This window comes from Suncus etruscus, chromosome 5 (assembly GCF_024139225.1).
Source record: "Suncus etruscus isolate mSunEtr1 chromosome 5, mSunEtr1.pri.cur, whole genome shotgun sequence".
Lineage (NCBI taxonomy): Eukaryota > Metazoa > Chordata > Mammalia > Eulipotyphla > Soricidae > Suncus > Suncus etruscus.
This window is the reverse complement of record NC_064852.1, coordinates 116,133,316-116,161,249: the sequence shown is the minus strand read 5'-3', so window position 1 is coordinate 116,161,249 and position 27,934 is coordinate 116,133,316. Positions and strand designations below refer to the sequence as shown.

The window sequence follows — 27,934 nt, the reverse complement described above, 5'->3', positions numbered from 1 at the left end:
TTTTTTTAATGTACTTTAGTGTTTTAATCTGTAAGGTGAGGGAATGATAAACACTGTAGAGCTAAACATGTCATTGTTTTAAGAAATAATTCTGTTAAATATAGGTTTATTTTTTGCATTTTTTTTAATGCTTTCAAGATGATCGTTGCCAGCCCATCAGAAAATGGACAGGTACTTCATGTAATTCCATCTACGCAGACAGAAGTGGCACAAGTGATTATACCTCAGGGGCAACTTGTAGATGTGAATAGTCCTCAGGGTAAGTACTAGTAGGCATACAGGATTTGGGAATGTTCTAAAGGAAAACATGTATTTCATAAAATTACCTTATAAAATCCAGTTGTAAAATTGATGTATTTAGGTAAGATTCTGAATTGAATAATTAGAAAAAATTTCTTAGATCAAATAAATTTCAAGTTCATTTTTCAACTCCTGTCTAGGTTAGCAGTCTATTTCATTTTGGAATTCTGTGAAGCTGGTTGACTCTTGCTTCCTCCCAAATGACCAGTGAGCATAAAATAAATTCTTCTTAATTATAATAGTAATAGTAACAGCAGTAATAACAATATAGTACTAATAGCTTCTGGAAAAGTTTTTACACTTGTATTTTATCAATATTGTTGTTCAATATTTCACAATTTTTAACTACCTCTTTTCCCCTTTTCTCTTTTCTTTGTCTCCTCAGTCTCAGAAAGGGGAGTTATGTTGACTATTAATTTTTATTTTGTTTTTACCTATTTGATAATATTCTTATAAGTTGTCTTTCCATCCCATTACATCTGTTTGAACCTCTTTTCTAACATAAGAAATACATTCTTTAGTTGCTTTTAATAGCAACTTATTTTGTTTAGTTAATTAAAATAACTTTTTAAAGATGTTTTTTACCTTTCCTTTTAGATTCCTTGTCTTTGTTAAGAGTTATTAAAAATTTAGTGAAAAGGTTGGCAGAAAGCATTTTAAAAATGGTATAAAAACCAAGAATGTTAGTTTCTGATTTTCCTGTTGCACAACTCTTCATGTAACAATTTTTTCTATAATTTTAACATGTTAAGATGATTAATATGAGTTGCAAAGTTAAGTATAAAGTTTTGGTGGTCAGTATTATACTTTTAAAGTAAATTTAGCAGAGAAAATCTCAGTGAAGTATTAAAAGTTTTGTTACCTTTAGCTTTTCAATATATTTCAAATATATGAATTTTATTTGAAAATGTGGATTTAAAATATATTTTCTATTACAAATGTGTAAATTCTACTTTAGTTATATTCTCTTATCCTTATTTAAGTTTTTAATGATTTTGTTTTTGTTATTGTTAAGATGTCTCTAAAGAGAAATCCAGTGATGAGACCTTACCAGATGCAGGAGGAGACAGTCCCAGTACTTACATTCTTCATCCACAAGGATCTCTCACTTCGCCCCAAAAGTCAGAGACAGGGTGAGTTAGTGGAAAACAAGAGTTCATCTTTTGATATCACCATGAAAATAGTTTTAAAATCACCACATCCAGAGCTGATTGTAGAAAAGATCAGAAAATCATGAAAGAGAAGAAACTTATCAAATATAAAGAGGTTACTCTTTCTTTAATTGAAATATTTATTTGGAGGCCACATCCAGGTCTGCTTGGGACCACTTCTAGTGGTGCTTCAGCACCATGTGGTTCTAGAAATTGAAGTTGGGCCCCTACATTTGCAAAGTATGTGCTTGAGCATTGCTGGGCTACCTTTCCTGCTCTATTCATAGATTTTTTTGTTTTGTTTTGTTTTGTTTTGGTCACACCCAGCAGTGTTCAGGGGATACTCCTGGCTCTACGCTCAGAAATTGCTCCTGGTAGGCTCGAGGATCATATGGGATGCCGGGATTCGAACCACCATCCTTCTGCATGCGAAGCAAAACCCCACCTCCATGCTATCTCTCTGGCCCAATTCTCTCTAAGAGAGAGAAGAAAAGTGCCTACTGTAGGGGCATGTTGGATGTTATAATGAGGGTGGGACGGCAGGCTGGCTGGAGTTTATAATGGGAAACTGGTGGTGGGAAATGAACACTGGAGAAGGGTTGGGTCTTGGAGTATTGTGTGATTGAAAGAAACTCAGTTATCAACAACTTTTTAACTAGTGATAGTTTTTAGCTAGTTTTTAACTAGTTCCTAGGAATTTTTAATGTTTTATCTTCATATCATTTTTCTTTATTTCTTCTCATAAATTATAGAATATTTTTTTGAACATAGGTTTCAGCTTTTATCTTTACCTAGAATAACATTGCTTATAAATGAGGTAAAATAGACATGATTTTTTTATTTATGTTTTACTTTCTATGAAAATATTTAACAGTCTTTTGTGATATTTAGTTTTAGAACTTAACATTAATATTTTGCATTTAACATATCATGTGGAATAATATCAGATTGCTCTTACAAGTTACTGAAGTATTTTTGCTTTTTGTTTATTTACTACCAGCTCTGTGCTTGTCTCCTAGTCAAGCTTGGTGGGGAGGTGGGCAGTAGAACTGGGTGAAGTCAGGAATGTAACTCATGATCCTTTGTGCCTCAGTGCACTCAACTCACTGTACTCTCTCCAGCCCATGTCTCATATTTTAATAAGTTAAAAATTACATAAGAATACAAAATAAGGGGCTGGAGAGATAGCATGGAGGTAAGGCATTTGCCTTTCATGCAGAAGGACGGTGGTTTGAATCCCAGCATCCCATATGGTCCCCTGTGTCTGCCAGGAGCGATTTCTGAGCATAAAGCCAGGAGTAACCCCTGAGCACTGCCTGGTGTGACCCAAAAACCAAAAAAAAAAAAAAAAAAAAAAAAAGAACACAAAAATAAGCTAAAAATATATGAGTATATTATATGGAATGTCATTTGGAAGAACAAATTAAAAATAATGATCAGAAGTTAGTAAGTTAGTAATGATTTAAAGATGATCATTGGATCAATAATTAGCTATTACCATTTCTTTACAATGACCTTTATATTATCTTTGGCACCTTTAATGCAGTTTAAGCAGTTTAATGCAGTTTGTGTCTATTTAGTTTGTCATACATTTATATGTCTGTATATTTTCCACCTTTCCCAGAACGGTTGAAGAACCCTTACTAGCTCCTCTCCAGACACTTACTTCTAACACACCCATGTGGGCCTGTCGTCTTAGGAGCTGTGAGGTAAGTTAAAAATGTATGAAAAAAAAAACAAAACTGAATGGTAATAATAGCCAAAGTCAATAGAAACAAGGCCAGAAGGGCTGTTCCATAGTAGGAAACTTGCCACAAAAGGGGGTACAATTAGGACAGAAAAGGAACCACTGTACAGTGATAGTGGGAAATGATCACTCTGGAATTGGGTGCTGAAACAAGGGAAAGTGATATGCATGATATCCTCAGTAACAGTACTGCAAACCACAGTGCTTGAGAGAAAAAGGAAGAGAGAAAAAGAAGTGTTGGGGCTGGAATGATAGCACAGTGGCAGGGTGTGTGCCTTGCGCATGGCAGATCCAGGATGAACCTGGTTTGATCCCCGGCATTCCACATGATCCCCCTAGCCAGGAGGAGCAATTTCTGAATGCATAACCAGGAGTAACCCCTGACTGTCACTGGGTATGGCCCAAAAACCAAAAAAAAAAAAAAAAGTGTCTTCCAGAGTCAGACTTGGAGGGAGTGTGGGAGCCAAATGTACACTGGTGATGGGTGTTGCAACATTGTATGACTGAACCTCAATAAATGGATTTGAGACCATGTCACACCTCAAGGGGTTCCTTGAGCCCAGCCAAGGACTGACCCTTAAGTATAGATACCTAGTAGTAAGCTTTGAACATCGCTCCAGTATGAGCCCACAATGGAATAAATAAATAATCTCAGTGAGATCACTCAGTATTTGTCTTCCCTTTGGCTTATTTTGCTTAGACCCTTTAGTTCCATGCAAGTTGCAGTGAAGGGCAGGGTTTTGGCTTCAGTTTTCCAATGTGTATGTGTATCATGATGTCTTTTTTTTGGTTTGTTTTTTGTTTTTGGGTCACACCTGGCAGCGTTCAGGGGTTACAACTCCTTGCTCTATGCTCAGAAATTGCCCCTGGCAGGCACAGGGACCATATGGGATGCCGGGATTCGAACCACCATCCTGCTGCATGAAAGGCAAATGCCTTAGTTCCATGCTATCTCTAGTCCACCATGATGTCTTTATCTGCTCATTTGTTGTTGAATATTTGAGGTGATAATTTTTTTTAATCTCTTAATATTGCTTTTATTGTCTTTTCTCAGTGTACCACAAATCCAGTTATTTTTCCCCCAACTCACTTATCCTATATAATTTTTGAGCTTATCTATAATTTGTGTAACCCTTTCTTGTCCTATTTATTTCAAACTTTTTCAAGGTTATTTTTCATTCTTTTTGGTTTTTGAGCCACTCTCGGCGGCGCTCAGGGATTACTCCTGACTATCTGCTCAGAAATAGCTCCTGGCAGGCATGGGGACCATATGGGACACCAGGATTTGAACCAACGACCTTAGGTCCTGGGTCGGCTGCTTACAAGGCAAACGCCACTGTGCTATCTCTCCAGCCCCTTTTTTTGGAGGGTGGGGTCAAACACGGCAGCGCTCAGGGGTTACTCCTGGCTATGTGCTCAGAAATTACTCCTGGCTACGCGCTCAGAAATTGCGCCTGACTTTGGGGACCATATGGGACGCTGGGGGATCGAATTGTGGTATGTCCTAGGCTAGCGCCAGCAAGGCAGATGTCTTATCGCCCTGCGCCACCACTCTGGCCCCAGGATTATTTGTTTTTGGTTTTTTGCTGTTGTTATTTTATGGAGGGCCATACCTGGCGGTGCTCAAGGGTTACTCCTTGCTCTTCGCTCAGAAGTTGCTCCTCGAAGGCCTGAGGGACCACATGGGATGCTGGGAATTGAACCCAGGTCATCCTGGGTCAGCTGCATGCAAGGCAAACACCCTACCACTATGCTATCGCTCTGGCCCCTATTTATTTATTTTATTGAAGGGATTGGGGCCTTACCTGGGTCAGGGGTTAACCTAGCACTGGCTTAGGAATCATTCTTGGCAGGCTCTGGGGAATCTGTGGGATGCCAGGGATCGAACCTGGATTGGTCGTGTGCAAGGCAAACGCCATTCCCTCTGCTATTGGCCTCTATTACTATTAGTTTTTATTTATTCTCACATGTTTTTTTTAATGTTATTTCTTTTCCTTTTTCTTCTTTTTTTTTTAGTTTTTGGGTCACACCTGGCGGTGCTCAGGGGTTACTCCTGGCTGTATGCTCAGAAATAGCTCCTGGCAGGCACGGGGGACCATATGGGACACCGGAATTCGAACCAACCACCTTTGGTCCTGGATCAGCTGCTTGCCAGGCAAACGCTGCTGTGCTATCTCTCCGGGCCCATGTTATTTCTTTTTCATTTTCTTTTTTTTCTATGATAACTTCAGGCTTTTTTCTATGATAATTTTATACTTAAAGCAATGTGATTTACAAAGTTATTCATAGTTGAGTTTTAGACATACAATGTTTCAGCACCATTCCTACCACCAGTGTCAGCCTCCATCCACCAGTATTCCCAGAGTCCATTCCATGCCACCACCACTCCCCATCCCAACCTGCCATCATAACAGACTTTGGGTCTTGTTACTTCATTGTTATTGACATGTGGTTTGGGTATTTATTTCTGTCTTTTCCTAACACCACCAATGCATCTGAGTCCCCTTGGCCCCTGTCCCTCATTATTTCACATCTGATCTTCTCTTCCCCTCAATTTCTTTGCTTCTTCTCACTCTACTCTGGGGCAAAGAGTGTTCTAGACAATCCCATGTAAATAATTGCATTTCTTCACGCAGTTACCACATATATAAATACCATATAAATCTAAATACCACAAATACGTGATATCATCCTGTAATTTATCCTTCTCTCACTTAACTTTATTTAACAATATCTTCCATTTCCTCCAGTTACAGCAAATTACATCATTCCTCATAGCTATGTAATATTCCATGTGTATATGTAGCATGTCTTCATGATCCCACTCATCATATAGGTTGCTTCCAACTCTTCGTTGATGAATAGTAGTGTGCACATATCCAGGCACACATCTTCAGATTCTAATAAAAGTTCTTCAAACTCTTTCTGTAAATAATGGTTGTTTTACTTTTTACCTATTTATCTTTCTTACTTATTTGTATTTTTTGTGAGGGAACCTCCCAGTAGTACTTGAGGTCTCAGGGATTACTCTTCGCAATACCCGGCCCAGCTGTGTGGACCCAAGGGTTCATTGTTTGGTCCTGATAATGTGGTGTTAACAGCTCAGGTTTGGCAGTTCTAGAGGCCACCTAGAGCCAAACATTGTAGAGATTAAGACTGCCTTGCTAGGGCTTAACCTCAGGGATGCAGGCATACATGGCATGTTATCTAGCCCTTTGAGTTAATGTCCCTGTACAGGTTTTTTGTTTGACTGGTTTTGGTTTCTTTGGGGGCCCACATATGACTATGCACAGACTTATTCCTGACTGTGCTCTGGGATAAATCCTGGTTATGTTTGGGGAACTCTTTCAAGTAATGGAGATTGGCTACATTAACCCCTATATTATGTCCCTGGGCAGGTTTATTAAGAAATAGGGGCCATGGGGCCGGCGAGGTGGTGCTTGAGGTAAGGTATCTGCCTTGCAAGCGCTAGCCAAGGAAAGATCGCGACCACGGTTCGATCCCCCAGTGTCCCATATGGTCCCCCCAAGCCAGGGGCAATTTCTGAGCCCTTAGCCAGGAGTAGCTCCTGAGCATCAGATGGGTGTGGCCCGAAAAAACAAAAAAAAACAACACCAACAAAAAGAAATAGGGGTCAGGGCAATAGCACAGTGGGTAGTGTATTTACCTTGCATGTGGCTGACTCAGGTTCGATCCCTGGCATCCCATATTGTCCCCCAGCCTGCCAGGAATAATTTCTGAATGCAGAGCCAGGTAACCCCTGAGAGCCTCTGGGTATGGCCCTAAAATAAAAAACAAAACATAAATAGGGGCTATGAACCAAATGATAGTATAGCAGGTAGGATTTCCATGCAGCCAACCCAGGTTCTGTCCCCGAGCAACTTCTATGATCTCCTAAGCCTTGCCAGGAATGATTCCTGAGTGCAGAGCCAGGAGTAAGCCCTAGATGCTGCCAATAGGAGCTATATCTGTCAGTGCTAGGGCCTCAAGCTACTCCTGGTCCAATCTCTCATGTCATTTGTACTCAGTGGCTACTAGGGTTATACCCTGTGGTGTTTAAGTCCACTAGGGCTGTACCCAGATGGTATTCAGGTGCTACACATATTGGAGTTCACTCAGTGCCTTGCATGTGCTCTATCACGAGCTCTCTCTAGCACAAATTCTCTGGTATTTTTATTTTATTTTTTATTTTTTAATTTTTATTTAATTTTTTTTTTTTTTTTTTTTTTTTTGTGGTTTTGGGTCACACCCGGCAGTGCTCAGGGGTTATTCCTGGCTCCAGGCTCAGAAATTGCTCCTGAAGGCTCGGGGACCATGTGGGACTCCGGGATTCGAACCGATGACTTTCTGCATGAAAGGCAAACGCCTTACCCTCTATGCTATCTCTCCGGCCCCTCTGGTATTTTTAATCATTACCATTCAATAGGTACTAGCTTGGGTTGTTCATTATTATATAATAGCTAGACTGTATTCTTTTAGGGAAGATACCCTGTCTCCTCTACCTATAATCCATAAGTGGTAATGCTTGTTAATATGAAATGCTTAATGTTTTATTTTTTTTATTCATTTTTAATTTTTTTATTTTTTATTTTATTTAAACACCTTGATTACATACATGATTGTGTTTGGGTTTCAGTCATGTAAAGAACACCAGCCATCACCAGTGCAACATTCCCATCACAAATGTCCCAAGTCTCCCTCCTCCCCTAATGTTTTAAATAAATTTTAGGGGCTGGAGCAATAGCACAGCGGTAGGGCGTTTGCCTTGCAGGTGACTGACCCAGGCCAGATCTTTGTTCAATCCCCCAGTGTCCCATATGGTCCCCCAAGCCAGCAGTGATTTCTGAGTGCATAGCCAGGAGTAACCCTTGAACGACACTGGGTGTGGCCTAAAAAAACAAAAATACAAAATAAACAAATTTTAAAATATGGGAAGGGAAAATATTTTAATCTTTTCAGAAAAATGTGTAATGATGTATAGTAGTGGGTTATTATTGGTTTTACATTACATATTGCTTTTACAAGTTATATATATATAACTGAAATATATTGCTTGAAAAAATTTTAATACTGTAATTAAACTTTTATTTTCTTATATAGGACTGAGAATTATGAATTTCTTTATTGACATTTATTATATCCAATTTATTAAAAATATGTAACTAAATTAAAATAGTGTTGTTCAGGCTCAGTGGCACTTGAAGAAAACCATGTCCTCTGTTTCAATGGCACTTGAGGTTTTACTGTATCAATTTATATTCTCAAAACAGATATCTGGAGAATATTTATTTTTGATACGAGTTGAATTCTAATTAGACCCATTGGTTTATATAGACCAATAATCTATAGGGAAACTTGATATTTTCTTTTGAAAACTGATACATCTTTCATTCTGGAAAACTATTCAGTAAACTTTTTTTATAGTGAAAACTGTTTGCTAGTAATTTTGTTATTTCTTTCTAATTCAGAGAATTGGAGATTCATATCGCGGCTACTGTGTAAGTGAGAGTGAACTAGAGAGTGTGTTAACTTTTCACAAGCAGCAGACACAGAGTGTTTGGGGGACCCGCCAATCTCCAAGCCCAGCCAAGCCAGCTACACGCTTGATGTGGAAATCCCAGTATGTTCCATATGATGGAATCCCATTTGTCAATGCAGGTACTTTTGAAATAATTATTTTCAAAGGTTCCGCAGGAGCCTTGATTCATTGGGAAAATGTAGTTTTTATAAGGTAATAACATTTTTATATTTCCTAAATATATTTATTTTGATAGGTTACTTAATAGCCAAAAATGCATAATAAACTGAAAGAAATATATAGTGACTTTTGGGTAGTTTAGTGGTAGATGCATGCTTTGTATGTAAGAGATGTAAGAGGCACTGGATTTGTTCCTTGTGACCAAAAACAAAACAGTAAGACATTTGTAACAGGGGCCGGAGAGATAGCATGGAGGTAAGGCGTTTACCTTTCATGCAGAAGGTCATAGGTTCAAATCCCAGAATCCCATATGGTCCCCCGTGCCTGCCAGGAGCGATTTATGAGCACGGAGCCAGGACAAACCCCTGAGCACTGCCGGGTGTAACCCAAAAACCACACACACACACACACACACACACACACACAAAGACATTTGTAACAAATATAACCACATTTTTAATATTTAATTATTTTGTTATTAAAATGGCATATTTTAGGGCTGGAGTGGTAACACAATTGTAGGGCATTTGCCTTGCACATAGCTGACTCAGGACGGACTCGGGTTCGATCCCTGGCATACCATGGTCCCCCAAGCCAGGAGTGATTTCTGAGCACAGAGCCAGGAGTAACCACAGCCAGCACTGATGGATGTGGCCCAAAAACCAAAAAAAAAAGGCATTTTTATTAGAGTAAATAATTTATATTCAATATTCTGATAAGTAGAAGATAAAATTAATCAAATTTAAGTAGCCCTATTTAATAAATCTTAAACAGAGCTTTTTTTAATACTTTAAACACTCTTATCTTTGGGTTTAGTTTACTCTTTAATATTTTAGGGTTCTTTTGTTTGTTTTGTTTTGGAGCCACACATGGAGTAACTCTGATTTCTGCATTCAAGAACTACTCCTGGTGGTGCTCAGGGACCACATGGGAAGCCAGGATTGAGCCCAGGTTGGCCACAATCAAGACAAGTGGTGTACAGGTTAGCCCCATATTTGGGTTGATTTTAAAATTTTATTTTATTGACCTTTTAGTTTTAGGGTCATTCCTGATGGTGCTTAGGGACTACTCTCCACTTACTCAGCTATTACTTCTAATTACTCAGACAACTGTGCAGTGCTAGGGATTGTGCTCAGGCCTCTCCATGCAGAACATGAATTTCAATCCTTTTTTCCTCAGTTTATGGGAGGGACAAGGAGGCTACACCCAACTCTTTTTAGGGTTTATTACTAACTCTGCACTCAGGCATTGGTTCCTGTGAGACTTGGGGGACCATATATGATGTCAGGGATCAAACCTAGGTTTGCAAGCAAGGCTAGCACTTTACCCTTTATACTACCAGCCCATGAATTCCAATCTTTCATAGTTCCAACCTTGAATGGTCTCTGTCCCTGATTATATATTTATGTTGAATGTTGGGCCACACCTGACTCAGCACTCAGGAATTTCTCCTGGGATTATATGTGATTCCAAGGACCAAATCCAGGTCGACTATGTACAAGGTGAAAACCTACCTGCTGTGCTATTGCTCTGGCCCCAGGTTATTTATTTATTTATTTATTTATTTATTTATTTATTTATTTATTTATTTATTTTTATGCATACCTAGTTGTATTCCGAGCTTCTCCTTGTTCTACACTCCAGAATTTTTCTACACGCCAGGCTGGGCTTGGGACACCGTATCGGTCCCAAGTTGGGTATCAAACCCAAGTCAGCCATGTACAAAGCAAGTGCCTTACCCACTGTCCTCTCTCTGGCCCTCTTTGAGATATTTTTTTAAATGTAACCCAGATATTCTGATTCCCTTCTCTTAATCTCTTCCCCTACAATGCTCCTTTATGGGTGTGTAACCTCCCAAACAGTGGTGGGAACCTGGGGCCTACTTTTGGCTGTACTTAGCCTGGCTGTGCAAGCTGGATAGTTCATTGTTGGGGGCTAGTAGAGTCACACTCTAGTAGTACTTAGGAGCCAGGCATGAACTCTAGTCTTTGATCTATTTCCCTGACACTTTTCCTTTTCTCCTAATTGCCTTGTGGAACAAATTCAGGTTCATTTTATATAGTTTATAATTAGGGAATTATTATATATAATTCTTATATTACAGCTTAAAGCCATAGTATGTTGCCTATGGTGTTATTAAACAGTAGGCTAGTGTTTACTAAAGCAATAGTGTTGGATGAGATTCCCATGTATTTACTGTAGAACTAGTCACACTCAATTAAACCTAAAAAGAAGTGCCTTATTTCAGGATTATGTGAAATACTAAGTCATCCTGGATCTTGGAGGGTAAGAAGTCTTGCTTGGAGAAAGATGAAGTAAATGTAACCATCTTTGTCCATATTTCATCAGTATTCTATAAAATAAGTACAACACTCCCAGCCCTTACAATTCCCTTCCTTTTTTGGGGGTGTGGCCATGTCCAGCCATGCTCCATCCCTGATACAGGGCTTGCTGCTCAGCAATTCATTTTGGTAGTAATTGGGGAACTCTATGCAGGGCGAGGAATGAAACTGGGCTCTGTGATATGCAAGACAAGTACCTTAACTCTGTGCTGTCTTTTTGGCTTCTTAATTTCCATCTTAATTCTCTATAGACAGTCACTGTATAAATAGAGCTGGATTATAAACTGTTTTGTAAAGATCAGGTCAAATTTGCGGCAAATGAGATCTCTCTTTATTGAGCTTTTTTAAATTTAGAATTGCGGGGCCAGAGAGATAGCATGGAGGTAGGGTGTTTGCCTTGCATGCAGAAAGAAAGTGGTTCGAGTTCCGGCATCCCATATGGCCCCCAGGGTCTGCCAGGAGTGATTTCTGAGTATAGAGCCAGGAGTGGCCCCTGAGTGCTGCCAGGTGTGACCCAAAAAGAACCAAAAACAAACAAAAATAAATAAATTTAGAATTGCACATGAAGGATTGGCAGCCTATATCAATTTGTGTTCTTTTTTTTTTTTTTTTTTTGGTTTTTGGGCCACACCCGTTTGACGCTCAGGGGTTACTTCTGGCTATGTGCTCAGAAATCGCCCCTGGCTTGGGGGGACCATATGGGACGCCGGGGGATCGAACTGCGGTCCGTTCCTTGGCTAGCGCTTGTAAGGCAGACACCTTACCTCTAGCGCCACCTTCCCGGCCCCCCAATTTGTGTTCTTTTAAGCAATATGTGAAACCTATTCTGCATCCACTTCATGACCTAACACAATTAGTCCTTTAAAATCTTTTGAGACGGTGTGAGTGTGGTAGAGCACCTTTCCTTGCATGTGGCCAACTGAGATTCCATCTTGGGCATTACCCCTTATCCTACCAGGAGTGATTCCTGATCATGGAGCCAGGAATAAGCTCTGAGCATTGCTGGGTATGGACCAAAATCAAATCAAAACCAAAAAATGTCATTAGAGGGTCAGAGAAATAATTCATTGGTTGAAGTATATCCTTGGCATATACCTGACCCCCTATCAGCCCCTAGTACTACATCCTGGGGCGGGATGGGGGTGGGTTTTTATATAGAATGGAAATTTTTATATGTATATTAAAGTAGAGGTAACTATATCAAACTATGAGCCATAGAACATCAGCTTCTGTAACCATAATAGCAAGCAGCATGTGATCAATCTTGTCTCATTTCTACCGTGCCTGTTTTTCTTTTTTACCACCCTGGGGTAATTTTATAGTAAATTCTAGATAAGTTGGGGCCGGAGAGGTAGCATGGAGGGAGGTAAGGTGTTTGCCTTATGTGCAGAAGGCCGGTAGTTTGAATACTGGCTTCCTATATGGTTCCCCGTGCCTGCCAGGGGTGATTTCTGAGCGTAGAGCCAGGAGTTACCCCTGAGCGCTGCCAAAAAAAAAACCAAAAAAACAAACAAACAAACAAAAAGAGTGAATTCCAGATAAGTTATTTGATATAAAATTACTAAAGTTATATTGCTGTACATAATTTTATATATAATAGCAAATCCATTATCACTCCAAGGAATTAGCAGTGAGTCCTTAATGTCTTTTTTTGTTTGTGTGTTTGTTTTTGGATTACACCCAGCAGCGCTCAGGGCTCAGAAATCACCCTTGGCAGGCTCAGAGGACCTTATGGGGTGCTGAGATTCGAACCACAGTCCTGCGTGCAAAGCTAAAGTCCAACTACTGTGCTGTCTCTCTGGCCTCTCCTTAATGTCTTCATGCTATAAAATGTTCAATGTTCACATTTCTGCACTTAGATAATTTTTCAATAGGTTTGTTTAAATTCATATATATCTATTATTATTTGTTTTATAAAGCTCTTAAATTTCTTTTTATCTAGAGATCTTTTCTTTCTTCCCCATTTAGTTTGTCTTTTGTCATGTTTGCCATATTCTAGAATTTGCTTATTTTATCTCTGTGGTGTAGTTTAACGTTTTTTGGGAGAGGATGGTCTGTACTGTTCGTACTCAAGACTTAACTTCTGGCTTTTTGCTCTTGAGATCACTCTGGGCAGTGTTCAGAGAACCATGTTTCAGTGCCAGGTAGTGGAACCAGGGCTGGTTACATGCAAGGCAAAGACCTTGTCTTTTTTTTTTTTTTTTTTTTTTTTTTTGTTTGTTTTTGGGCCTCACCCGGTAACGCTCAGGGGTTACTCCTGGCTATGCGCTCAGAAGTTGCTCCTGACTTGGGGGACCATATGGGACACCGGGGGATCGAACCTCGGTCCGTCCAAGGCTAGCGCAGGCAAGGCAGGCACCTTACCTTTAGCGCCACCGCCCGGCCCCGAGACCTTGTCTATATAAGATACAACCCTTATATTATATCTCCAGACCCAACATCTTTTTTTAATAAGCTGTTAGACTTAACAGGTTTGATTAAACCAAAATTGGAACTTTTCAAGAATATATTATAGATGTCCTGTGTACTTCCAATTTGCTATTTGCTATCTATACGTAAATGATGCTAAGAGTGATCAGCAATGAAGTCTCAGTTATTTTAGACCATTGGCAAATGTTTTTATTTTGGTAATCTTAGTATAAGATAATGATTAGTCTCCTTTTAATTTGCTCTTCTCTGGTTATTACTGAAGGTAATAACCTCATTCATTTACTATTTGTTTCTGAATTGAATCCTATTTTTGTTTATTTAAATATCATTGGCATTTCATTATAATTTATATGCTCTTATTAAATGGATTATAAGATACTATTTCTCAAATGCATTTTCTTTTTACCATTACATATGGTGTCTTTTAAAGATGAAGTTCTAGGGGCCAGCATGATAGCATAGCACACAGGACATTTGCCTTGCACACAGTCAACCCGATTCTATCCTTGGAATCTGATAGGGCCCCCTGAGCACTACCAGGAGTCATTCCTGAGTGCAGAGGCAAAAGTATGCCCTGTGCATTGCCAGAGTGGCCCCAAAACAACAAAATATTTGAAGCTGAAAATTTAAATATTAGTTTTACCAACACTTTAATTAAATATTTTGTTTTTGTTTGTTTTGGGGCCACACCTGGCAATGCTTACTTCTGGCTCTGCACTAAGGGTCACTCCTGGAGAATTGAAGGACTACTTGGGGTGCTGGGGCAGTAGTGAGACAAGCATTTTACCCATTGTATTCTATGAATACAATAATTTTTTTCTTTTGTTTTTTTGGGCTACACCCGTTTGATGCTCAGGGGTTACTTCTGGCTAAGCACCCAGAAATTGTCCGTGGCTTGGGGGGGACCATATGGGATGCCCGGGGATGCTCAGAAATTGCTCCTGGCTTGGGGGGACCATCTGGGACACCCAGGGATCGAACCGCGATCCTTCCTTGGCTAGCTCTTGCAAGGCAGACACCTTACCTCTAGCGCCACCTAGTCGGCCCCGTATACAATAATTTTTTATTAGGGTTTTTGGGTGGAGCACACTAGCCTGTGCTCAGAGATTATCACTCCTGACTCTGTCTCAGGGATTACTCCTGGCAGGCTTGGAGCACATGCGGAATTAAACCCAGGTCAAGTGCATGCAGCAAAGACTCCTACCCACTGTTCTCTCTCTAGCTCTGATTTTGTATTTCAAAAGTACTGCAGTATACATAAAGTAGGGTATTCAACTTAACAGTTTAGACTGCATAATTTTCACATTTATCTACCAGTACTTTTAATATATTGCTCTGTAATCAGTTACTCAAAATTTGTGGCTTAAAGGAACTCTTATCCTCTTATCATTTCTGTAGGTTAGGAATCCCAAACAGATTTAGTAAAAATAGTTCTGCTTAAGGATTTTTCACAAGACCAGTTGAGGTTAAAGTTAGCTGGGGCTGCAGCCATCACCTGACTTGACTGAGGGTGTCCACTGCCAAGCTCATCGGGTTAGCTGGTCTTACTCCTTGCCATATGGACTTCTCCACAGGCTGCCTCACCACATGGTTGCTTCGAGAGCACCTGTCAAATCCACAGCAAGAGGATGTCGAAGTTGAAATCATACTTTTATAAATGAGTACTAAAAGTAATAGCCTGTCTGTTCTGTCATTTTTATTACTAGCAAATTAGTAATCCTAGTCCATATTCCTGGTAAGGGATTACACAATGCAGGGATACCTGGGGTCATTTTGGAGGCTGTTTTTTTAATTTTTGTTTGTGTTTTTTTTGGGTGACACTCAGGGATTACTCCTGGCTATGCACTCATCAGAAATTGCTCCTGGCTGGGGAGACCATAAGACACCAGGGATCGAACACAGGTCTGTCCTGGGTCAGCACATGCCAGGCAAATGCCCTACTGCTGTGCTACTGCTCCGACCCTGTTTTTTACTTTTTAACAGACAAAGTGAAAAGAAATTATAGTGGGGGGAAATGTTAAATTTTATATTTATTAATAAATATAGCCTTTGTCGTTCACGGTAATATTTAAAGTACATAATGACAAAAAATTAGGGCCTTCCCACCACCAGTGTTGTCCTCCTTCCACCCATTCCCAGCATGTATCCCATACCTCCCCTCTTTGCCCCATAGACTGTTAGTGTAAGAGGTCTCCTTTATGTATAGCTTGCTTAGATTTAGTTAAGCAACTTGAAATAAAGATTTTGACCTTGCCACCAAATTACATTTATAGTATCCAGAACAGATGGATATTTAAATTAATATCAATAGTTGGTTTTGGCCCACAGGGAGTAGAGCTGTGGTAATGGAATGTCAGTACGGGCCAAGGAGAAAAGGTTTCCAGTTAAAAAAAATCTGTGAACAGGAAAACAGGCCTTGTCAACTCTACAAAGCAACTTGTCCTGCTCGGTAAGTTTGATTACCTTTTAATTATTGTTTATTTTGAATAATGTATACATTTTATTTTTTATAAAACGTCAAAGAGTTAACCCTGTTAGGTTTCTCTTTTAAAAAAACACCAGTTGGGCCTGGAGAGATAGCACAGCGGCGTTTGCCTTGCAAGCAGCCGATCCAGGACCAAAGGTGGTTGGTTCGAATCCCGGTGTCCCATATGGTCCCCTGTGCCTGCCAGGAGCTATTTCTGAGCAGACAGCCAGGAGTAACCCCTGAGCACCGCCAGGTGTGGCCCAAAAACCAAAAAAAAAAAAAAAAAAAAAGAAAGAAAAAGAAAACACCAGTTTCTCTAGTAGTTTCTAGACTTGTGTATCTGCATTTATATATGAGTATACACATGTGTATGTGTATAGATATTTGTATATATGTAACTTTATTATAAATGTTTAAGACCCCAATGAATCAATCTTATTATTAGTATTTTATTTCCTTAAAAATATATAGTGGCCGGGCTGGAGAGATAACACAGCTATGTTTGCCTTGCAAGCAGCTGACCCAGGACCTAAGGTGGTTGGTTCAAATCCCGGTGTCCCATATGGTCCCCCGTGCCTGCCAGGAGCTATTTCTGAGCAGACAGCCAGGAGTAACCCCTGAGCATCACCGGGTATGGCCCAAAAACTAAAATTATGGGATCAAATTGAAAAGAATGCATATAAAGACTGGATTTAGTTTATCTTTGAAATATTTATCCTTAACATCTCTTAATACAAACTAGCAATCTCAAAAAGTATATATCAAGGGTATAGGCCAGAGAGGTTAAATAGGAATTAAGGTGAATGCCTTGCATGTAGCTGACCTCAGTTCAGTTCCCAGCACTTTTTTGCTTCCCTGAACATCACTACTATGTCCCTGAAGGCTTCTGAATACGACTAGGGTGGTCTATCTAATACTGGGCACAATGGGCTTGAGCAGTAGCATATCCTCTGGCCCTTCAATTGAATCTCTGCTTCCATTGGCCAAGAATCCATCCTACATAGGACCCCCGAGGCCTCCTGAGTGTTGCTTGAAAGTTTCTGTTCCTCACTCCTCCCCCCAAGACTAGAAGACTTTCCATGTATAGTGTTTATAATGTTAACTTTAAGTAATATTTAAAACTGTGGATGAAAACAATTGGAGCGAGGCCAGAGAGATAGCATGAGGTAGGGCATTTGCCTTGCATGCAGAAGGATGGTAGTTCGAATCCCAGCATCCCATATGGTACCCTGAGCCTGCCAGGAGCGATTTCTGAGCATAGAGCCAGGAGTGACTCCTGAGCACTGCTGGATGTGACCTAAAAAACAAAACAAAAAAAAAAAAGAGAAAAGAAAAGAAAAAAATTGGAGCTTCAATTGGTGGTAGTAGGTGGATGGGGTTGGTCTATACCTGGCAGTGCTGGAAGTTGACTCTTTGCTCTGTGGTTAGAAAGCACTGCTGGCAGTGCTTCGGATCATCACTGGGGATCAGTCTGCTATGTGCAAGGCAGGTGCCTTAGTTCCAAATTACTTCTATGCCTTCAGCTGCACTTTGTTTTATTTATTTATTTTTTTGGGGGGAGGGGCCACACCCGGCAGTGCTCAGGGTTACTTCTGGCTCTACACTCAGAAATCGCTCCTGGCAGGCAAGGGGGACCATATGGGATGCCGGGATTTGAACCACCGTCCATCTTGGATTGTCTGCCTGCAAACGTCCTACTGCTGTGTTATCCGTCCAGCCCCTTCAACAGCTCTTTAAACATAAACAACACATTTTTTTTTTTTTTTTGGGTCACACCAGGCAGTGCTCAGGGGTTATTCCTGGCTCCAGGCTCAGAAATTGCTCCTGGCAGGCACGGGGGACCATATGGGACGCCGGGATTCGAACCGATGACCTCCTGCATGAAAGGCAAACGCTTTACCTCCATGCTATCTCTCCGGCCCCCACATTTTTTTTTTTTTGAGCCATACTTTGCTCAGGGATACTTCTGGTTATACTCAGAAATGGCTCATAGCAGGCTCGGGGACCATATGAGATGCCAAGAATCAAACCCAGGTCTGGGCCCGGAGAGATAGTACAGCGGCTTTTGCCTTGCAAGCAGCCGATCCAGGACCAAAAGTGGTTGGTTCGAATTCCGGTGTCCCATATGGTCCCCCGTGCCCGCCAGGAGCTATTTCTGAGCAGACAGCCAGGAGTAACTCCTGAGTACCGCCGGGTGTGACCAAAAACCAAAAAAAAAAAACAAAAAAAAAAAAACCAGGTCTGTCTTGCGTTGACAGTGTGCAAGGCAAATGCCCCACCGCTGTGCTATTGCTCTGGCTCAAGCAACACATTTTTATGTAACTTAGGAAAAATCCTCTAAATGTAAAGAAATAATTTTATTCTCCGTCATCACTTTTCTTGTATATGGTTTTTTTTTTCTTTTTTCTTTTTCTTTTTTTTTTTTAGTTTTTGGGTCACACCTGGCAGCGTTCAGGGGTTACTCCTGGCTCTGCTCAGAAATCGCTCCTGGCAAGCACAGGGGACCTTATGGGATGCCGGGATTTGAATCACTGTTGGTTCTGAGTCAGCCGCTTGCAAGGCAAGTGCCCTACCTTTGTACTATCTCTCCAGCCCCTTCTTGTATATGTTTTGTGCCCCTCAGTTACACTGGGTACCCTGGGACAAAAGAGGTACACAATTTACTTACTCATGTAGAACTTAAAAATACTGTTGGATTTGACTAGAAAACAAAAATATATTTAGAGAGCATAATATTATAATATTGGGTATAAAATATTTGAATTAAATATTTTAGAAAAGCAGTATGTCAATACAAACTCATTAATAGGAAAGTACCGTTTAACCTGAATGCTGAACTTGGATTTAATTTGCGTAGAAAATAGAAGTTGTAGTAGGCTAAGACAACTCTGAGAAGGAAGAGAAATTGAGATACCAAACTACACACAGGAGGGATTGGAGCTACAGGTACAGCGGGTTGCGTGTTTGCCTTTTAAATAGCCAAACCACGTTTGATCTTCGGCATCCCATATAGTCCCTGAGACCCACCAGGAATAACTCCTGAGTATAACACCGGGAGTAACCCTGAGCATAGCTGGGTGAGACCCAAAAAATCAAACAAACAAAAATAAACCACACAGGAGAAACAGTTCTGTATTTGAATCACTTGAAATTAAGGCTAGGCAAATAAGCTAGACTAATATAAAATTACTTTATTTTCACCCTACCCCTCATAAAATTACTTTTTTTTTCTTTGGGTCACACCCGACAATGCTCAGGGGTTACTCCTGGCTCTATGCTCAGAAATTACTCCTGGCAGTCTCAGGGGACCATATGGGATGCTGGGTTTCGAACCAATGACCTTCTGCATGCAAGGCAAACACCTTACTTCCATGCTATCTCTTCGGTCCCATAAAATTACTTTTAATGCTGTCAAAAAATTATATTTAATCAGTTTAAGTAGCTTCTTGGACAGGGAAGTATCAATGTGCAAGTTTTCTGTGGCATTGAGATATGAAGCATATTTAAGAATATGAAATTTTTAAAGAAAAGTGTTTATAGCTTCTAAGAGAATGGAGAAGAAACATTAGAGGAGAAGAGTTAATAGTCATAAATATTTACATATGATTTTTTTTTTTCTGAGGAGCTGCTTTTAGTTACTGGCAGTGCTTGGAAGATGATGTAGTACTAAAAATCAAACCCAGGACTCCCACGTACAGAGCATATGCTATAGCCCTGTAAGCTCTCTCTTCCCAGACCATTAGATATTTTTACTGAAGTTCTGGTTAATAATTTGTTAATGGCTGGAGAGATGGCATGGAGGTAAGGCATTTGCCTCGCATGCAGAAGGACGCTTATTCGAATCCCGGCATCCCACATGGTCACCCAAGCCTGCCAGGAGCATTTTCTGAGCGTAGAGCCAGGAATAACCCCTGAGCACTGCTGGGTGTGATCCAAAAACCAAAAGAAATTAATAATAATAATAATAAAATAGTTAATATTAAGTATTGAGTATATGGTGTATCTTTTAAAATAATTCTCTGAATGTTTTCTAAAGTAATTTAATTTGTTCACATCTTTTTAAGATTATTACATGAGGAAACAAGTTCTGCTTTTTCTTATAAAAACAGGATTTACATTAAAAAGGTACAGAAATTTCCTGAATATAGAGTTCCAACAGACCCAAAAATTGACAAGAAAATAATACGAATGGAGCAGGAGAAAGCTTTTAATATGCTAAAGAAAAACCTGGTTGATGCTGGTGGTGTTCTTAGGTATGCCATTTATACAGTTCTTTTATCTTGCAAGTTGACTATTAACAATTAATGTGTAAGAATTCACTCTGTACAATATTTATAGTTACCTTTTCAATTATTCAAGAAACTATTTTTATTAGATATCTTTCTAGTCCTTCTGTGATTGTGACTTCTGGGTTGCATATGTGAAGGATTGAGTTGAATCCCTGGCACAGTTAAAAAACCATTTTCTTTTACCTTGTAGATTCACATGTTTATCTTGCCTATGTTGTAAAAATACCAAATATTTCTGTATATTACATGAAAAATTTTACCCAAATAACAAATACACATTTAATAACACATAAGTTTAATACTTTATTTTTTATACTTAATAGAAAACACACTTTGCAAATGTATATATGTGATTTTGTTTGGTTGGTTTTGGTTTGGGATCACACTTGTCTCTGCTCAGGACTTATTCTTGGCTCAGGGATCACTCCTGGCAGACTCAGGGGACTATAATGAGGTGTCAGGGATCAAACTTGGGTTACTGCGTGCAAGGCAAGAGCTAGCTGCTATACTATGACTCAGGCACCTCCCTCTACATCTTTTTTTTTTCTTTTTTTGGTTTTTGGGTCACACCCGTTTGATGCTCAGGTGTTACTCCTGGCTATGAGCTCAGAAATTGCCCCTGGCTTGGGGGGGGACCATATGGGACGCCGGGGATCGAACCGCAGTCAGTCCTACGCTAGCGCTTGCAAGGCAGACACCTTACCTTTAGCACCACTTTCCCGGCCCCCCTCTATATCTTTTTTTAACCCATTTGTATTTACAGCAGCCAGAAATTAAATTAAAGCCTCAAATAAAATTGAGTTTTTATTTTATTTATTATTTAATTTATATTATTTATTTAATTTTATTATTTTCTCCCAATTTTTATTAAAACATGGGCTGGAGAGATAGCATGGAAGTAAGGCATTTGCCTTGCATGCAGAAGAATGGTGGTTCAAATCCCGACCTCCCATATGGTCCCCCAAGTCTGCCAGGAGCAATTTCTGAGCTCCAGAGCCAGGATTAACCCCTGAGTACCTCTGGGTGTGACCCTAAAACAAAACAAACAAACAAAAAAAACCCAACATTATGATTTCCCAAGCCATTCATTATACAATCATTTTAAGCATTAGATGTTTAATCACCTGTCTCACCAGTGTGATCTTCACCAGTGTTCCTAATTTCCCACCTACCACCATAGCCTGCCTCCATGCAGGCACAAGCAGACTTACTTTATATTGTTAGTTTCAACACAAAGGCAAATGGAATTAATTAATTAATGTAGATCAGGGCTGTAGTGATAGCACAGCAATAGGGCATTTGCCTTGCACACAGCTGACCCAGTAGGGACCTGGGTTCGATCCCGGCATTCTATATGTCCCCAAGCCAGGAGCGATTTCTGAGTGCATAACCAGGAGTAACCCCTGAGCGACACCAGGTGTGTTTCAAAAACATAAAAACAAAAACAAAACAAAAAAACTTAGATCAACAAGTGTTAATTTGGGGCCGGAGAGATAGCATGGAGGTAAGGCATTTGCCTTTCATGCAGGAGGTCATCGGTTCGAATCCCGGCGTCCCATATGGTCCCCCGTGCCTGCCAGGAACAATTTCTGAGCCTGGAGCCAGGAATAATCTCTGAGCACTGCCGGGTGTGACCCAAAAACCACAAAAAAAAAAAAAAAAAAAAAACAAGTGTTAATTTGAAATGTGAGGCCGGAGAGATAGCATGGAGGTAAGGCGTTTGCCTTTCATGTAGAAGGTCGATGGGGGCTGGGAAGGTGGCGCCAGAGGTAAGGTGTCTGCCTTGCAAGCGCTAGCCAAGGAAGGACCGCGGTTTGACCCCCCGGCGTCCCATATGGTCCCCCCAAGCCAGGGGCGATTTCTGAGCGCATAACCAGGAGTAACCCCTGAGCGTCAAATGGGTGTGGCCAAAGCACAGCGGCCTTTGCCTTGCAAGCAGCCGATCCAGGACCAAAGGTGGTTGGTTCAAATCCCGGTGTCCCATATGGTCCCCTGTGCCTGCCAGGAGCTATTTCTGAACAGCCAGCCAGGAATAACCCCTGAGCACCGCTGGGTGTGACCCCAAAACAAAACAAAACAATTTGGGGGCCGGGAAGGTGGCGCTAGAGGTAAGGTGTCTGCCTTGCAAGCGCTACCATAGGACGGACAGTGGTTCGATCCCCCTGCGTCCCATATGGTCCCCCCAAGCCAGGGGCAATTTCTGAGCGTATAGCCCTGAGTGTCAAATGGGTGTGGCCCAAAAACAAACAAACAAACAAAAAAAAAAAAAGAAGAAGAAGAAGAAGGTCGATGGTTCGAATGCCGGCATCTTATATGGTCCCCTGAGCCTGCCGGGAGCGATTTCTGAGCGTAGAGCCAGGAGTAACCCCTGAGCACTGCCGGGTGTGACACCCCCCCCCCAAAATTGAAATATTAAATATCTTTGTTATATCTGTTCATGGTGTTACTAAAGCTAGAAAAGTGGGCTGTAAATCCTTAAGTGAGCTACTTGAGCCTTCTGTGTTAGATTCATTGTGCTTGGTAGCTTGCTGTGTAATTTTCCCAGATTATCTGTGATACTACTGGGTTGATGTTACTGTAAAATATTGAGAAGTTCAGGATTTATATAGATAGGCAACAAATTTGGTGGCTTGGAAATTTGATTAGGTTAAGTCTTGGAGATGGACCAATTTTGCTTGTGGGACTAGGATGTAGAGTTGGGCTTCTGTTCTGTAGTTTATACAGAAGAGAATCTGCTTTACCCCACCCCCTCTCTGAGAATGTCACAGAAGTATCAGTCAGGACTACCTGGGAAGTATTGTCATCTATTATTTTCTTTTTAATAGTTTCTGTTTCAGGCTTTGCATTTCTTTAATGTTGTGCAACTACATGCAGTAGTGCTCGGATCTGAATCTATTCCTGGTGTTCAGGACCAAGAAAGCCAAACCTGGCAGTGTTAGGTTATGGGACATGCAATAATATGCAAGGTGTATGGTTCTCATTTGAGCTCCCTCCTAGCCCTCTTTAGAGCTTTTGTTTTATTTTTATTTGGGGCCACACTTGGTGGTGCTCAGGGTTATCATAGACTGTGCTCAGGAGTGATTCTTGGCAGTTCTATGGAACCATGTGTGGTGTTGGGGATTTGAGCCAATATTAAAGGAATGTAAGGCCAGTACTATAACTGCTTACTGCATTGCTGTTCTCCTTGTGTGCTTTATAAAAATGCTTACTGGTATATGGAAAATTAATATAGCCAATTAAATATTTGAACATGGAGAACTTTGTGTATACTTTAAAAATAGGCTTCATCTTATGCAGTATCAGTTATTAAAAGGGTCTTTTATTTTGTTTTTTGTTTGTTTGTTTAGGGGCCACACCCAGCAGCCTTTAGGAGTGACTCCTGTCACTGCACTCAGAAATAGATCCTGGAAGGTTCAGGGGACCACATGGGATGCTGGGAATTGAACCTGAGTCTGTCCGGGTTGGCTGCATGAAGGCCTACTGCTGTGCTATTGCTCTAGCCAGGGGTCTCAAACTCAATTTACCTGGAGGCTGGAGGAGGCAAAGTCGGGGTGATCCTTGAGTGCAAAGTCAGTAGTAAGCCTTGAAGATTGGGGGGTGTGACCCAAACAACTAAAACAAAACAAAACAAAAAAAGATTCCTCTAGGGCAGGGCCACAAAATGTTGTACTGGCTGGAAACGGCCCGCGGGCCGCGAGTTTGAGACCCCTGCCTAGCCCCTTAAAAAGGGTCTTTTATAAAATTATCAATTCATACCCTGGGCCAGAGAAATAGTGCAGGTGATTGCTCTGGATAATGCCAACCAACTTGAGCCCTGGTACCACGTATGGTCCCCTAGGCCAGGATTGATTCCTGAGCAGAAAACTAGAAGCAATCCCTAAGAGTAGCTAAGTGTGTTGAGAAAAACAAAAACTAGTACCCACCATTCACATCTGTACAGAGTCTACCCCACCAGGCTGCGCTTGCCCCAAAGGAAGCATTACTGTGCCCAATGGGCCTGGATTTCCTTCTCCACCCCTTGCAGGCACTTATGGTCAGAGACTCGTCTAAGGCCTAGAGGGGTCTCAAACTCAATTTACCGGGGGGCCGCAGGAGGCAAAGTCAGTAGTAAGCCTTGAACATTGTGGGGTGTGACCCAAACAACTAAAACAAAACAAAACAAAAAAAGATTCCTCTAGGGCAGGGCCACAAAATGTTGTATGGAGGGGCCATTTGCGGCCCGCAGGCCGCGAGTTTGAGACCCCTGGTAGAGGAGGGCCTGTATAAAGCTTTCTCACCTGGAAAAAAAAAGTACCCTACCAAATCCGTATATTTCCCTAGCATCTATAATTTTTCACTACATTACTATAGGAGAGAGTTGTATTCACCACTTGATGAATATCTGATGCTCATTGGGCTATCAGGAGTTGAAAATGCTGTAGAGGAACTATCTGCTTTCTTAAGGAGAAGATTCTGATTTTTTCAAGGAACCCAGTCTTGAAAGATGCTGAATTATATTCTTTTTGGTTGAAAGAATTAGAGGTTTAACACAAATGTTGTAATTTGGAAACAAATTGGTAGGAGAATGGAAAATGTGATTCAAAAGACAATTTGGGGCGGGGGGGGGGGGCTACACCTAGCAGCGTGCAGGGGTTACTTTTGGCTTTGTGCTTAGAAATCATTCCTGGCAGACTCGGAGGACCATATATGGGATGTCGGGGAATGGACCCGGGTCCTGGATTCGGCCTACTATTGTGCTATCGCTCCAGCTCCCAAAAGACAATTTTGAAAGTTCTCTAAATTGTTTGAGCTGGAGAGATTACTCAGTAGATTAAGAGCATGCTGTGCACAGAAGGAGTTCTGGATTTGACTCGTAATATAGCAAAGGCCCCTAGGACCCCAACACCATCAGGAGCCAGCCCTGAAGTGTAGAGGTGCATATTGTCCCTAAGTACCTCTTGAGAGTGGCCACAAAAACAAGATGAAAGTCTCATAGTTTGAATATTTATTTAATAAACAATTTAAAATTTCATTTTGTACCATTAGTCTAAGCCCTCCTGAACTTTATTTTATTTTTTCTTTTTTGGTGTTGGGCCATGCCTGGCTATGCTCAGAGATCACGCCTGATGGGCTTGGGACCACGTGGAGAGCTAGGGTGAACACAGGCTGTTATGTGCAAAACAAATGCTCTGCCCACTGTATTGTTTTGGCCCTGTCCTGAATCTTAGAGTAATAATGAAGGTTTATAAAGATTTAAAATATTTTCATTTAATTGGGTATAAAGCTAATCTTAGAATAGATTAAGTAGGGGTGAGAGAGATTGTAAAGTGTGTAGGGTGCTTGCCCTACATGCAGTTCCCCGAGCACCTTTACGAGTTACTCTGCAGCCAGGGGTAACCCCATGAACATTACAGGTATTACGTCCCCCCAAAAAACAACACAAAAACCAAACAAAAAGGGGCTGGAGCGGTGGTGCAAGCAGTAAGGTGTCTGTCTTTCCCATGCTAGCCTAGGACGGACCGTGGTTTGATCCCCTGGCGTCCCATATTGTCCCCCAACCCCGAAGGGATTTCTGAGCCCATAGCCAGGAGTAACCCCTGAGTGTCACCAGTTGTGGCCTCCAAACCAAAAAACAAAACAAAATAAAAACAAAAACCAAACAAGCAAAAAGAGTTAAGTAGAAGATATTTTAATTTATTTGTGGGGTTGGAGCAGTAGCACAATGGAGAGGATGTTTGCCTTGTATGTGGCAGACCCAGGTTTGATCTCCTGGATCCCAAATCCTGAGCCTGATAGGAGCGGTTTCTGAGCACAGAACCAGGAGTAACCCCTGAGTGCTGCCATGTGTGGACCCCCCCCCCCAACAATAATACATTTAAAAATATGTATTTATATTTAAAGATTTTTGGGGGGTCACACCCAGCAGCACTCAGGGGTTACTCCTGGCTCTATGCTCAGAAATCACTCCTGGAGGCTCGGGGGACCATATGGGATGCCGGGATTCGAACCACTGACCTTCTGTATGAAAGGCAAATGCCCTACCTCCATGCTATCTCTCCGGCTCCTAATTTAAAGATTTTATGTTTAGGATGATGATTCGCGTCCTTTAGAATCTTTATTTTCATTATGATTAACATAAGAAATTACAGTTTATTCCTTTGCTTAGTAATATAATTTGAAATACTCTTTCTTGTCAGGTGGTATGTCCAGTTACCCACACAGCAAGCTCATCAATATCATGAATTAGAGATTCCCTGCCGCCATGTGTCACCTCCCCCTCTTCCGATGCCTTCCCTTGAAGAAGAGGATGCTGCAGTCAGAGATGAGAATTGTGCGTTGCCCTCACGTCTGCATCCTCAAGTAGCCCATAAGATTCAAGAATTAGTATCGCAGGGAATAGAACAAGTATATGCAGTAAGGAAACAACTAAGGTACTATGGAAACTGTTCTTTGACATGTTTCATTTTTATTTGTTGGTTTAAATAAAATACACAGTATTATATTTTATAGGAGATATGCTATCAAAGTAGATAAGAACACCTGGGTTACGCTCAGGGGTTACTCTTGACTTATGCACTCAGATATCGCTCCTGACTTGGGGGACCATATGGGACGCTGAGGTATCGGACCATGGTCTGTCCTAGGTCAGCTGCATGCAAGGCAAACAACTATGCCACTGCTCTGGCCCCTATAATTCATTTTTTAAAAATAATCTTTGTAAAAATGTCTATTTTTAGCAAATATTACATAGAACAGGATTTATAATTCTGAATTACTTATTGAGACACTCCATTTTCAGGTGGAATATTTGTTAAGGTGGAATGTTACTATATGCTATATGAATTGAATAATAAAATATATACCCTTAAAAATACAGTGATTTCCAAAGTTGTTCATAATGCAGCTAGGTATTCAATTTTCTAACACCAGTCTTACCACCAGTGTGACCTTCCCTCCACTAATTTCCCCACCTACCACCTAAGACTGCCTTTTTAGCAGGCACAAAATAATTTACTTTATGTTGCTTGTTACAACATAGATCTCACAAAAAAAAAAAAAAAAAGGAAAACAACATAGATCTCACAACAGTGTTCATTTATTGTGTGAAGATTTACTGAACTGCTTGGTCCTCATTGAGCCTTTGTGTTGTTATTTTCACATTTGTGCTCAGTGGGAAAATTAGACATGTCTTGGACTTGTGGAGCTGGGACAACTTATCAGTATGATGTCTCTTTGGGATTAGTGGAGGAGCTGGTCTTTTTATATGCCAAAGGATGTCAGTGTGACAGACATACTAGACCTTTTGGCAGGGTGGAAACTTGGCCTGTTCCCAGGAACCCAACTGAAAAAGGCTACAGAGATCTCAGGCTGGAGACCAAGCTGCCTGCTAAGACTTAATGACCGTGTCTCTTTGATATTAGTCCTAAAATAAATACCTTCATTGGAAAAAAAAAAGCTTTGTAGAACAAACATTTATTTTTTATTTTTTTATTTATTTGGTTTTTGGGTCACACCCGGCAGCGCTTGGGGT

At 40.8% G+C, this 27,934-nt stretch overlaps 1 protein-coding gene across 3 annotated transcripts in view; it reads left to right on the top strand.

Moving 5' to 3' along the window:
* Positions 1-27,934, top strand: part of CARF (calcium responsive transcription factor) — a 51,973-nt gene that overhangs the window by 12,810 nt on the left and 11,229 nt on the right. Inside the window, exons 1-8 of one of the 3 annotated variants that reach the window (XM_049773199.1) lie at positions 138-259; positions 441-507; positions 1,316-1,433; positions 3,076-3,160; positions 8,667-8,856; positions 15,997-16,117; positions 20,245-20,388; positions 26,601-26,834. In XM_049773199.1, the coding sequence (XP_049629156.1) occupies positions 501-507; positions 1,316-1,433; positions 3,076-3,160; positions 8,667-8,856; positions 15,997-16,117; positions 20,245-20,388; positions 26,601-26,834 (899 nt within the window). In that variant the 5' untranslated portion in view covers positions 138-259; positions 441-500. Of the gene's footprint in view, positions 1-137; positions 260-440; positions 508-1,315; positions 1,434-3,075; positions 3,161-8,666; positions 8,857-15,979; positions 16,118-20,244; positions 20,389-26,600; positions 26,835-27,934 lie in introns of those variants that run through there. The other 2 variants (XM_049773198.1, XM_049773200.1) reach the window with 2 other exon arrangements.